Here is an 11985-nt window from a genome sequence, read left to right on the forward strand (position 1 = left end):
GAAGCCCTAAATAGATCAAAATGTAATAATGACAATTATTTTAATATCACATAAATTTCGTTATGACTTAAACATAATATCACAATAATTGTCATTATTATGTTTTAGTTTATTCGGGGCTTCCAGAATTCATTAATTTTTGGCAAGAAAAAAAAAACAATAAATTATAAATGATTATGATGGACAGGTCATTGAGTTTTTTTATTTTATTTTATTTTTTTTTATTTTATTTTTTTTACAATTACAATTAACATTCTTCATGGTTTTCGGTACATAATATCGAGTTAAGTTGTTTAAGCTCGATGGTCCATGCTTCATGGTTTTTAAGCCATATTGTAAGGAAACAAGGATCAAGTAAGACTTGAGCCAAGGTATCAGTGGTTAAACCATGTGGGATCCATCTTTTGTTGTTAACAACACTATTTATAATGTCATTAGTGTATGTTCGAAATATGGTTCGAGTCATGGTTAAGTAATAGGAACATCCGAGTGTTGAAACCATGGTTTAAGTCATGGTTAGGTGATAGGGGCATCCACATAATCAAAAAGGATTTTCTTATTCTTCATTTGGAGATTGAAAGATGATCGTAGAGTTGTGAATGGATGATTTTGGAAAATAGATGAAGTTAACGATGCTTGTGAGTGAGATTTTTGTTGTTGGGTTTGACAACGACGATAAAAACATATGGTGAGCCTAGAAAGAGCTTAAGAAAGATGACAGAGAATGATGCATATTAACTTATATCATATAATATATATTAGCTTAAAGGTAATTTTTAGAAAAGTTCAAATATTTTGGTTTATTGGTCATAAATAATGAAAAACCCTCAAATTTTGATTAATTAATGAAAAGCCCCAAGATTTGGATTAATTAACGAAAAAACAAGATATTGGCTAAATCTGTGAAACCGACCACAAATGGTTATTCCGAAGTTTTAGCCGGTAATCTGTCCTTTTTTGCAAACAAAATTTAGTTTGAGACTAAATCATAAACTAACATAAAATATTAGGACTTTATCAGGGATTTCCCAATAATTGTCTAGATGGAAACTTTATTTTGATATATTTGTGGTCCATTTATTATGGTATAATCATTACTATGTTATATAGAGAATATTGATATTTGTAAATCACATTATATATAAGAATTGTAAATGAGTTATCCCGCACAATCGTACATTAAAGTTACAGTTTTGGCCCCTTGCATGTTTAACTCTTGGATATATGTGTTTTGTAAAAATCGTGACCTATTAGGGTCAAAACAAAATAAAATATTTCGTGTTACAAAACTTACAAACCGGTTATGATGTGTTAAATAAACCACAAAGCTTGATATTTTGCTAAAAATAAGTTTATTGGTAAAATAGTTGTAACTATGTTGTCACTATTTTGATGACTTAAAACCTAAGATATTATGCTATTTTCACAACATATGTTACAACTAGACATGTTCACTAATGATTATTTATAAAAAGTATTGTAAATAATTTAACCAAAATGGTATACAAAACAAAATTTATAACAGAAAAATTTGCGTGTCATAATCTGCCTATCATAGCACTTTTAAAGCATGAGTAATAAACTGTAAAACGCGTTTCATAAAACTTCAGTCATAAATTTACACTAGTAATGTCATTTTCATTATTCAATAATGGGAGTCAAAGTTTGCATAAATCTGTTAATGCTCTTGTGAGACATTCCTTCACCGTACTTACCTAGCATACACCGTAAGTCATGTGTTATAAACAGAGTCTCCTGGAAAGAGAGCGAGATCGTTGTGTATAGATCTATACGGGATTGACAAACCCACACCTCAGCTGTTTGCTACAGTTAGACCGACAAGTCTAGGGTGACAAAGGTCCCCCAACTCCGACGCATTAAGAACGTTGTGTTTAGTCATATCAGTCATATCAGCATGGTTATAAGAACTCACATAAGGATTAACAAAACCATCCTAGTTTACGGGAAGCTTTCACTTCACCGGATTTACTTAAATATAAAACCACATATTGTTTTTCAGTACACAGTCACTTACACTTATGGTCTTAGGGTTTAAGACTACAGTTTACTTATTAGAAAGTATTGGATTTTCTGAGAACATACACTTTACATTTACAAACAAAAGAAAACAAGGGACATACATGCATATATTCACAGTTTTGGAACGAGACTTACAAACTATTTTCATAGAAAACATCGGATTTTCTGAAAGTACTACGAGAACTATTCAAAACAAGTACAAAACCATTTTATACAAAAACGCTTATGAACTCACCAACTTTTTAATTGATGTTTTTCAAAATAACTTGTATTCTCAGGGAACCAATAACAAGTAATCAACTATGAGATAAAGTGGTGCAACGTTATGAAATTTTATTTTTTGTCACTTTGTGTAACCGGTGAACAAGTACAATATGTAAACTATGTAAGAATGTATTCTCAATGTATGTGGCTTGGAATGTTATGTTTCATTCATATTCAATTGTTATGATATTATACAATAACGTCATCCTCCCCCGGACGTTTCCGTCGTCCTGGTTCGGGGGTGTGACATAAGGGTCCTATTTATAGTTTATGTAACTTAGGGGTAAAACAAAATTTGAATAATTAAATAATAAATTTAATTCTAATTCAAATCATTTATTTATTAGCATCCATGAGGCTTTTGGAAACCATAAAAAACTCTACAAAACCATCCATGACATGATGCTTCTAAAATTGCCTTAATCGTTCAACTATTAAACAATTACAATTCACGCCATGCACCTTTAATTAATTTCAATCAATTTTACATTAATTATGATTAGTTCTAATTGATTTCTTATTAATTTAGTAACCCTATAAATCAACAAATCAGTTGTTTAACTATTGATCTTATATTAATTTATTAATCACATAATAAACTAACAAATCAACTATCTATTTTCAATTAATATATTAATCATATAATCTATTAACAAATCATTTCCATATAATTTCCAATTAGTTTATTAATCATATAATAATCTAATAAATCATCATCTCTTTATAAATGTCATTATAATCAAGTTATAGTTATGAGTATAATCTAAAAAAGACTTTACTTCTAATCAGAAGAATATACCAATTTAATTATCAGCTTAAACACCTTAATCCAACATATTAGTATTTTCAAGACCCCAAAATCTAACAATATAGACAAAAAGTAAGACCCGGTGACTAAATATATACAAATAAAAAATATATTACCCTTTTAAATCATTATCCCAAAAATAAAGTCATTCCATGGTACATGGCTATTTGGAAATATAAGGATGTTTGGTATCAATTTTTAAAAACTAAGATTAAACTGTAGAAAAATACTTACCCGAGGAACCAAAACTGTAATTTACACAATCCTCATAATTTCCTTGTACGCATGCAATAACTTCTATTCTGAAGGGCTTAAAAGAAAATACATCGTAGTTCGCTGGGGGGAATATTGTTATACTACATGGACGCATTAGGGCACAAAATATCTTCATCCCCAAGCAAAACCCTTTCTGGCGTTCTGTCATCGTATGCGAACCGGAAAGAAATTTGTTCTCTAAATTGATTTTGATTCATATTTTCTTGTCATAAACTCTCTGAAATCTCTTTGGATAAGTTCTCCAATGGCTACAAGAAAGCTGGTGCGAGATTTATTTCTCTCTAAGCAGCCGCTTTATCGGCAAAGTTTAGCTTACAAACAGGTTCGTAGCTACTTAAATTGATCGTTGTTGTATTGTGTTGTATTGAAATAGTTTTAGTTGCCTTGGATTTGAGATAAGTTTTCTGTTAATTAATTTTGTTTTTCGGTTTTGATGTGTTTAGGTTTCCACATCAGCTTTGAGGTTAAGGTTACATGGAGGCGCAAATGTGAACTCTACGTATCGTGAATTCAGCGTGTTTAACGAGTTCTCGAAAAAGATTAAAGGCGAAGTGAACAGGTACTGTTCTTATTGATTTTTTAAACTTGAAGGTGGTATAAGTTTTTTATGTTCTAAGGATGAATTAGGATTAATTTAGTACGTTAATTTGTTCACCAAGAGATTGCGTTTTGAACCAGTTATTGATGAAAATATGTGGTGGATAAAGGTAGAGTGGTTGAGACCTTCACTTTATCAAATAAACAACCTGAAAACTGAAAACCTAAAACCTAAAACGAAGAAAGAAAAAGGAGCCCCATTGTTCTTCAATTCAACATGAAACAAAGAAGTGATGCACTTTCATATACTTTTATCTGGTTATAAAGTTGGCATTGCTTTTCTGATCAAACACTGATAATCCAGAGAGATTCCTCCATTGTGTTAATTTACCTGCTTTCAGAAATCAGGATTTCCAACAAACGGTCAAAGAGTTAAAGGAGAAGACTGAAGAGCTGAAAGGGGTGAAAGAAGACTTAAAAGTTAGGTAATTTGTACCAAAAAGCTTTCTTAATTTATAATTTTTGCTTTAGTTGCTTATAGGCTGAGACATACCGTTGTATGTCAAAGCTGGTAGACACTTCTAATGAAGGCCCTGAGATGGTGAACTGGCGAATGCAGAACGAAGCAGACAACTGAGCAGCTTTACAAGCGTGTGGATGGTGCATGGACTGAAGCAGAAGCTACAGCAAAGAAGGTTCCATAATCCATTCTCTTTCCCTCTTCAATCTTTTTATCATTTTTCTAATTTCTTTCACCAGAAATTTTTAATTGCAAGTTCTTTTAACCTGTTCATCAGGTATCCGAGAATCTTAAGGAGAAGGTTTCTGCTGCTACAGAAGAGGTCTGTAGACTGTGGATCTATTTAAGTTTGAACAGTTCTATTCTGCCATTTGAGGTTGGATTATGAACTTATAATAAGTTAATTCATGTTGTTACAGGTGAAGGAAAGTTTAGGGATTGGGAAGCAGGAGTCCACAGAATCCTCCAGTTCTTCTGCAAATGAAGCTTCAAAAGATGATGAGAAGTCAGCAGGAGAGAAGGGAGATAAGAAACAGGAATCTGGATATGGTGAGACAGCAGAAACAATATTTAGTAAGGTCAGGTCTGGTGTTTCTTCTTCCTTTCAAAAGGCAAAAGACGCAAAAGTCCTTGACTTAGCAAAAAAGGGTTATGACATTGTGAAAGATGAGCTGAATGGTAGCCCAAGTAAGAGGAAAAGAGCCAAAGCTGCTTCCTCACAAGCTAATGTTGAAAGAAGTACAAGAACAGATATTGCTGTTGTACCTGTGAAACAATCAAAATTCAATAAAAAGTGGGAGGCTTTCAAAGCAAAAGTGAGTCTTTTTTTGAGTGATTTTTAGTTTTTCTTTTATATCAAATCATCAATCAAATTTAATTTTTTGTATTCTGTAGATGCAAGGTCATCCGTTATTCAAGCGAGTTAGTGGCTTTAGCGAACCTGTTGTGACAAAAAGCCAAGAGGTATGATCATTTGCAATTTCACCAAGCTTGCAGGAGGGTATTTTGGTCTTTTAATAAAAAAGGATGTGTAGAATTGATGTACTTCTACAGTTCTACCCTCCCTTATGAATGATGAAATCCATTCAACATGAAACTTTGGAAGTGTTGTTTTGTTTTGCACGTGTGTTTAATTTCAAAAGGGTATTATGGTAATTTGTTCCTGTTCTTTTGTCAATTGGTTTCCAGATTGCAGAAGATATGCGGGAAAGATGGGAGACTAGTGATCATCCTGTAGTTCACAAAATTCAGGAGTATGCTGCTTCTCCTAACATATTTCTCACATACAAAGCTTTTGTTATATGATGCAAAAGGGGTAATATTGTATTTTTTTTTTGCAACAGTATCAATGAAAGTGTGTTTAGAGAGACAGATGCTGCAATGTCATTTAAGGAAATTCGTCGCCGAGACCCGTATGATGATTATGCATTTTGTCTTTTAAAAAAAAAAAGATTTATAAATTATAACCCATGAACTAAATATTTAAACTTTGTGTTTCTCAGATATTTTTCTTTGCCTGATTTTGTATCTGATGTCCAAGAAATTGTGAAACCAGTCCTCAAGTCCTACATCAAGGTAAGTTTGAACTTGTCTTTTAATCTTTTTTTCTATTCTAATATGGATTTATATTATATCTATTATTTATTTCACTTAATTTGAAAATCTATACATTAAAATTTGAAAATTTACAGGGAGAGACTGAAGTATTGGAGAAATATTGTTCCCCTGAAATCATTGAGAGGTGTAAAGCAGAGCAAAGGATCTGTGAGTCGCAGGGTACTTTTTATGATAACAAGGTTATAGAAAATATTCAAATAATTTGTTTTTATTTTATTTTGTAAAAGCATAATGACTTTACACTTTACCAATTTTTAATAAAATTGATGCAGATATTACATATATCTGAAGTGGATGTAAGAGAGACCAAAATGATGGGCGACACTCCCTTGATTATTGTTGGGGTATACTTGATACATGTTTTCACACCCAAAAGGGTTAAATACAAAAAATAGCAACATGTTTTGATTTTCTTTCAATTAAATTATAAAGAAATCAAAGTATATGATGCTATAATAAAATTTAAAAATAAATTGTTGTTTCTTGTTATACTTAACTGACTTTGGTTTTACAGTTTCAAACACAACAAGTGTATTGTGTACGAGATAGACTCGGTGAAATAACAGAAGGCGGGAAGGTACTTTTTATTTGTAGTTGACTTTGACTTTGACTTTGTTGATTTTGACTTTGACTTTGACTTTGTAGGATACAATCCACACGGTTCATTATTTGTGGGCAATGCAACTTGTGGAAGCGGAAGAAGGTGATGAAGGAGGACATATGCCAATTTGGAAGCTAAGAGATATGCAACAAGTTGGCATTCGGGCTCTCATTTAAAATCATCATAAAGTGGTTATTAATTTATATTGCGTTATTAATTCCTTTGGGGATACAGGGAAATTTTTGTTTCTATTTTTTGGTTTTGTTATAACTTCCTAAAATCCATCAAAGGAATGAGATTGAAATTCAACATATGATGAGTTCTTGCATTCCTAATGTTTTCATTTGAATAGATTTTGACATGAGAGCTTCATGTAATTTAGTAGCAAAAATAAGTTTTTTTTTTGGGAAAATGCTAACATACTCAAGATGTTTAAACATGTGTATTCCTTCGAAATATGGAAATACAACGGAATTGAATTTGTTTCCATTTTTCTATGTATTGTTGTTTGGTTTGTAAGCTATCCTTTTGTTAATTGTTTCTTCATAAAATACTTATTTGTATTATTCTTAAGGTAAAAAAAATACATATTAAAGAAAGTAAATTAAATTTTCAACACAATACTTTCTTAAAGAAAGTAGGGAACATATGTTTGGGTGTTATCAATCCATGAATTCAACGGTTTTGTGCAATCACCACATCCTATAAGCGGTTTCTGTTCAAATCAGGAGGGTGAGAATTATAAATAGCTTGACATAAAGAAGATGATGCAGAAGATTGAGAACTTATTTCTGAAGAAGATTTTGAAAAGGTTACATAAAAGTAAGCAATATATTCTTATGAACGTATTTTTCACAAAAAAAGACTTGTATTTTTTCACACCATCTTAATAAATAACATTATTAAAGTCATATATGGCTTTTAAAGCCACGTAAAACTTTTCATGAAAATAGAACAAAAATAGTCTATGCAAAACAATATTAGGGTTTAAATAGACAAAAAAAAAAAAAAAAAAAAAGGTTTTTATGAGCATTTATGTGTATACCTATTCTAGAATTTTCCAATATATTAGTTTTGACCCCAAATACCATGACAGGTTATGTAAGTTTACCCGTCACAAAACATAAATCTAAGCATAAAGTAAACATAAAAGTATATTATGAGTAGTGTAATCAAGCTTAGTTATATTAAAGCTTGAGTATTCAAATACTGCATTAGAAATATTTAAGTTGCTCTTAAATTTCGCAAAATCAAATACCCATCACGATTACAGTTATTTCAAGAAAACTCCTACCACAACATTTATCCTTCACAGTTAAATAAGTAACTTATTACAACGGAGGATTTACCTTATTTTACAACCAAAATCGAACACTAATAAAAAAAAAAAAAAATCACACCATCACCTTCCCAACAACACTTTCCTTCAACAAACCATACAATTTCCTCGTCTCCGCCGCCACACATTCCCGATCAAACACCGCCGAAACCACCGCCACACCTTCCAAATTCACCACCCCCAACTCCATCACCTCCTTAGCATTCCCCAAATTAATGCCGCCAATCGCCACCACCGGAATCTTGGAAGCCAAACAAACATCTCTCAACCCATCCAAACCAATCGTCCGGTTATTTGCCTTTGTGTTGGTCGGAAACACCCCTCCCGATCCTACATAATCAGCACCATCTGCCCACGCTTTTAACGCTTGTTCAGGTGTCTTGCATGACACCCCAATGATCTTATCGGGCCCCACAAGGGCCCGCACCGTGGCAACCGGCATGTCCGACTGCCCCACGTGGACCCCGTCCGCATCACATGCTAACGCGATGTCCACGCGGTCGTTTATTACAAGAGGGATGTTGTGGAGCCGACATATTTCCACACATGCTTTTGCTGATTCCAAAAACTCTCCCGTTTCCCCTTCTTTTTCCCTACACAGATAACAAATATCAGATACCAGATAACAGATAACAGATAACAACAGATAACAGTAAACCTGAGCTGAACAATTGTGGCACCGCCTTCGATGGCAGCTTTAACAGCGTCGGTAATGGAACGGCCCCATTTTTTATTCATATTGGAATCCGTGACAGCGTATAAAAAGAGGTCGCTTGGCTCAAACACTTGCATCCTACTTGAATTACACACACTTCTCTTTAGCTTTAACCCATGATCAAAAGGACCTTGAGATCCATTTCCAATATTAATGCTTTTGCTATACTCCAATACACTCTCAACATATCTTTTTGCTACCTTAACAGCTGACAACATTGAAGAACCCTTTGCCAGCTCAGCAGCTATACATGATGCCAATGTGCAACCAGTTCCATGTGTATTTCGAGTTTGTATTCGTGATGAACGCAACTCGTAAAAATCTTTACCTGAAAACAATTTTAAAAAAATGAAAAAGTTAACAAGAAGATGTATACAAGGGGCAAAAGAGTAATTTCTGGCATACCATTGAAAAAAATATCTACAGCGTCAGAGGAAGAAGGAAGGTCGCCTCCTTTCACAAGCACGTTTCTGGGAACAATACATAAAACTGAATAAGCTAATTCAATAGTCAATAGTCAATAGTCAATACAACAAATACTTTTATTAAAAAAAAAAAAAAAAAAAAAAAAATACCGTGGGCCCATATCATGTAAAGATTTAGCTGCAGAGCGCATGTCACTAATTGTTTCTAATTGTATGCCACCAAGTAAAGCAGAAGTCTCTTTTAGATTTGGAGTCACAATGTCAGCCATAGGAAAAAGATCCTTCCTGAAATAGTTAATAAAGAAATCAAAGAAAGCATATTTAATGATATTTCTTGCATTTAATAAAATAATATAATTTTAGGTATTTTACCGAAATGTATCAAGAATTGAAGGTCCAGCAAGAACATCTCCACTAGTAGACACCATAACAGGATCAACAACTAAAGCTGCCTTTATAAAAGTTTGACCAAGTCAAATTTCAAAAAATGACTTAATCTAATTTCAATAAATGTGTCATACCTTGAACTGGATATTGCTTTAGACTATCTAGAAGGATCTTGACCATGGCAATTGAAGGAAGCATGCCAGTTTTCACCTAAAAGTTGATATCAATATTAAAAGAAAACATCTTTGTGAAATTTCTAGTGAATTACTTTTTACTTAATTAATATATAATTAACATAATCTTACAACATCAACCCGCATATCTGACAAGACAGATTTCAACTGGGCTGCAACAGACTCCTCTGAAAGAATGCTCACATCCTACAAAAGAATACTTAAAAGATATATAAAAGAAAGAAACATTTTCGTATTATACTAGAAAACTATAAAAAGAAAATTGGTTTTAAACCTGGACACCAAGGGTATTTTGGGCAGTTACAGCAGTGATGACAGTGGAACAGTAGACTCCTCTTGCAGCACAAGCTTTAAGATCAGCTTGAACTCCTGCACCAGCTCCTGAATCAGAGCCAGCTACAGTTAAAACATGGGGTGTTTTTTTGTTGTTGGAATCATTTGTGATTGTTAATGACTTTTCTTCAGGCATTATTGCTTTGAGAGTCAATGCACCAAATTGGTCAAACCCTTGTCTACCAGTTTGTTTTGAGATGAATGTTGTACATATCTGAGGGTAATCAATCAAAAAGTTAGGAAATATAAACATTAGATATAAACAGAAATCAGAAGTGATGAGTGATGAAGTGATGTTATGCAGAGTTGCAGAATTTGACAATCAGGTATCGGCAAAATCAGAAAGAGTGATGAACTGATGATATGCAGACTTTGGGAAAATCAGAACAAATTACTTGGGAGAACAGAAATCAAACAATTAAAAATTTACAGAAAGCAAAAGAAACTCAAGTAATCGTTAATGGAATAGAAAGGACTTAGATGAGAAAGAAATTACTGAGCTAATCACTATCATCGATGCTGAGATCGATTGAGGACTAATAAGTGACTCAGTTGTGGTAATAAGACGTAGAGAGACCAACGTTTTAGGGTTAAAAAAGCAATCGATTTAACCCATTAAAACCCCACGTCGCGAGTAAAACCAGATTACCCTTCGAATCCACAGTTTTCAAACATTTGCAGCTTTCTACTACTAGGGTAGTGTTGGGTTGGGATATATACATGTTCGAAGTATTTATTGCAATTTAAAGAATTAGAATCAGTTGAAAAAAGCCATGGATGATCAGATAATTTTACATTTATCTCACTAATCAGTTCTCTTGCTCGCTGTAAATCTGGTTAATTTTGAAAAATTCAGAATCATAACTACAGTTAACAGCATGAGAATCGCGATAACAAATGATGAACATCCAAACACACGCTAGGTCTGAACTGAACATCCAACGTATGCTGGAGCCTATAGTACAATCAATGATCAATCATCGCACAATCTGAAAATTCCTTCACACGAAAAAGGATAATCTATCGATTATTTGAGAACAAACAACTAGCAATCATACTCTTACGACCATAAATCTATCAGAAACAAAATTGGGTAGTGAATTGAGTAGAAATCCTGGTAAATTACGATTATGAAGAACAGAACGGAATAAAACTTGCGTTCTAATTGTAAAGGATAAAGAGTGCACCTTGTGATGAATAATGGAGGTGGAAGTGGAGGTGGTGCTTGAGAGGAGGAAACCCATATATTGATAAATGAGTAAAGCGGGAGATATTGTCAATAGGGCCTCGAAGCATCTCCAGTCGTCATGTCTACCAAGTGTGTCTTTCACTGTCATTTGTACTGTTGAAAAAATTGCAAAAATGTCTGTAATTTGTAATTTTTTTTTTTACAAATTTCGAATTTGGTCTTTGTTATAATGAAAAAGACTATTTTATCATTTTCAATTTAGAGAAATTTATAAATTTAGTAAAAACCGTTAATTACTTTATAAAGAAATAACAAAAAATTAGCAATTTTTGATAAATAGTAGCCCATTTCACAAATGATTAGTCACACATGAAAAATCCTACTTTCCACCTGATATTTAGGTATGTTGAACTACGAATTAGCCTAGTAATGATCCATGGCCTGCAAGTGTAAATACTCTAATTTTTTAAGAATACTTTTATTTTTAGTTTTCAGTGTAAATACTCTAATTTTTTAAGAATACTTTTATTTTTAGTTTTCAGCGTGCAGAAAATTCTCTCAACTTCTCTAATGGTTGAATATATGTATCAACCTAAAAACTTTATAAGATCTCTACTTATTTAGTGTTTTGATCATGTTTTATTAAGTTTTCTACATCTATAATATGTTTATTTATGATTTATTTGGAAAAAAAAACGAAAATATAGGAAATTTGGTGAGTAAATCGCATTTGAAGGATA

The 11985-nt window shown here is 32.7% G+C and overlaps 2 protein-coding genes across 2 annotated transcripts; one reads left to right on the forward strand and one right to left on the reverse strand.

Annotated features, from left to right (window-relative positions):
- The first annotated feature begins 3460 nt into the window (after window positions 1–3460).
- Window positions 3461–6974, forward strand: TIM44-2 (translocase inner membrane subunit 44-2). Its single transcript, XM_078964505.1, has 14 exons — window positions 3461–3710; window positions 3832–3947; window positions 4327–4410; window positions 4545–4620; window positions 4723–4767; window positions 4865–5260; window positions 5340–5408; window positions 5634–5698; window positions 5789–5857; window positions 5948–6020; window positions 6137–6241; window positions 6335–6406; window positions 6577–6639; window positions 6708–6974. Exons 1-14 carry the CDS (start codon window positions 3633–3635, stop codon window positions 6837–6839), a joined length of 1443 nt encoding a protein of 480 aa, XP_078820631.1. The 5' UTR covers window positions 3461–3632; the 3' UTR covers window positions 6840–6974.
- A 910-nt stretch (window positions 6975–7884) lies between these two features.
- On the reverse strand, window positions 7885–11380 carry TH1 (thiamine biosynthesis protein). Its single transcript, XM_078964210.1, has 9 exons — window positions 11244–11380; window positions 9998–10270; window positions 9835–9909; window positions 9664–9739; window positions 9515–9590; window positions 9293–9427; window positions 9123–9187; window positions 8661–9045; window positions 7885–8595 (listed from the first exon to the last, which is right to left on the reverse strand). Exons 1-9 carry the CDS (start codon window positions 11298–11300, stop codon window positions 8058–8060), a joined length of 1680 nt encoding a protein of 559 aa, XP_078820336.1. The 5' UTR covers window positions 11301–11380; the 3' UTR covers window positions 7885–8057.
- Between the last annotated feature and the right edge of the window lie 605 nt (window positions 11381–11985).

Source organism: Lactuca saligna, chromosome 7 (genome assembly GCF_052625555.1).
Source record: "Lactuca saligna cultivar CGN05327 chromosome 7, ASM5262555v1, whole genome shotgun sequence".
NCBI lineage: Eukaryota > Viridiplantae > Streptophyta > Magnoliopsida > Asterales > Asteraceae > Lactuca > Lactuca saligna.

Bases quoted from the DNA above. Each gene is read 5' to 3' on its own strand.
- TIM44-2 (XM_078964505.1), top strand. From the start codon at position 3,633: ATGGCTACAAGAAAGCTGGTGCGAGATTTATTTCTCTCTAAGCAGCCG. The intron at 5,261-5,339 runs GTGAGTCTTTTT...TGTATTCTGTAG, and splicing joins GGGAGGCTTTCAAAGCAAAA to ATGCAAGGTCATCCGTTATT. The intron at 6,021-6,136 runs GTAAGTTTGAAC...GAAAATTTACAG, and splicing joins TCCTCAAGTCCTACATCAAG to GGAGAGACTGAAGTATTGGA.
- TH1 (XM_078964210.1), bottom strand. From the start codon at position 11,300: ATGGGTTTCCTCCTCTCAAGCACCACCTCCACTTCCACCTCCATTATT. The intron at 9,428-9,514 runs GTAAAATACCTA...TAACTATTTCAG, and splicing joins TCAATTCTTGATACATTTCG to GAAGGATCTTTTTCCTATGG. The intron at 9,188-9,292 runs GTATTTTTTTTT...TATTGTTCCCAG, and splicing joins TTACATGATATGGGCCCACG to AAACGTGCTTGTGAAAGGAG.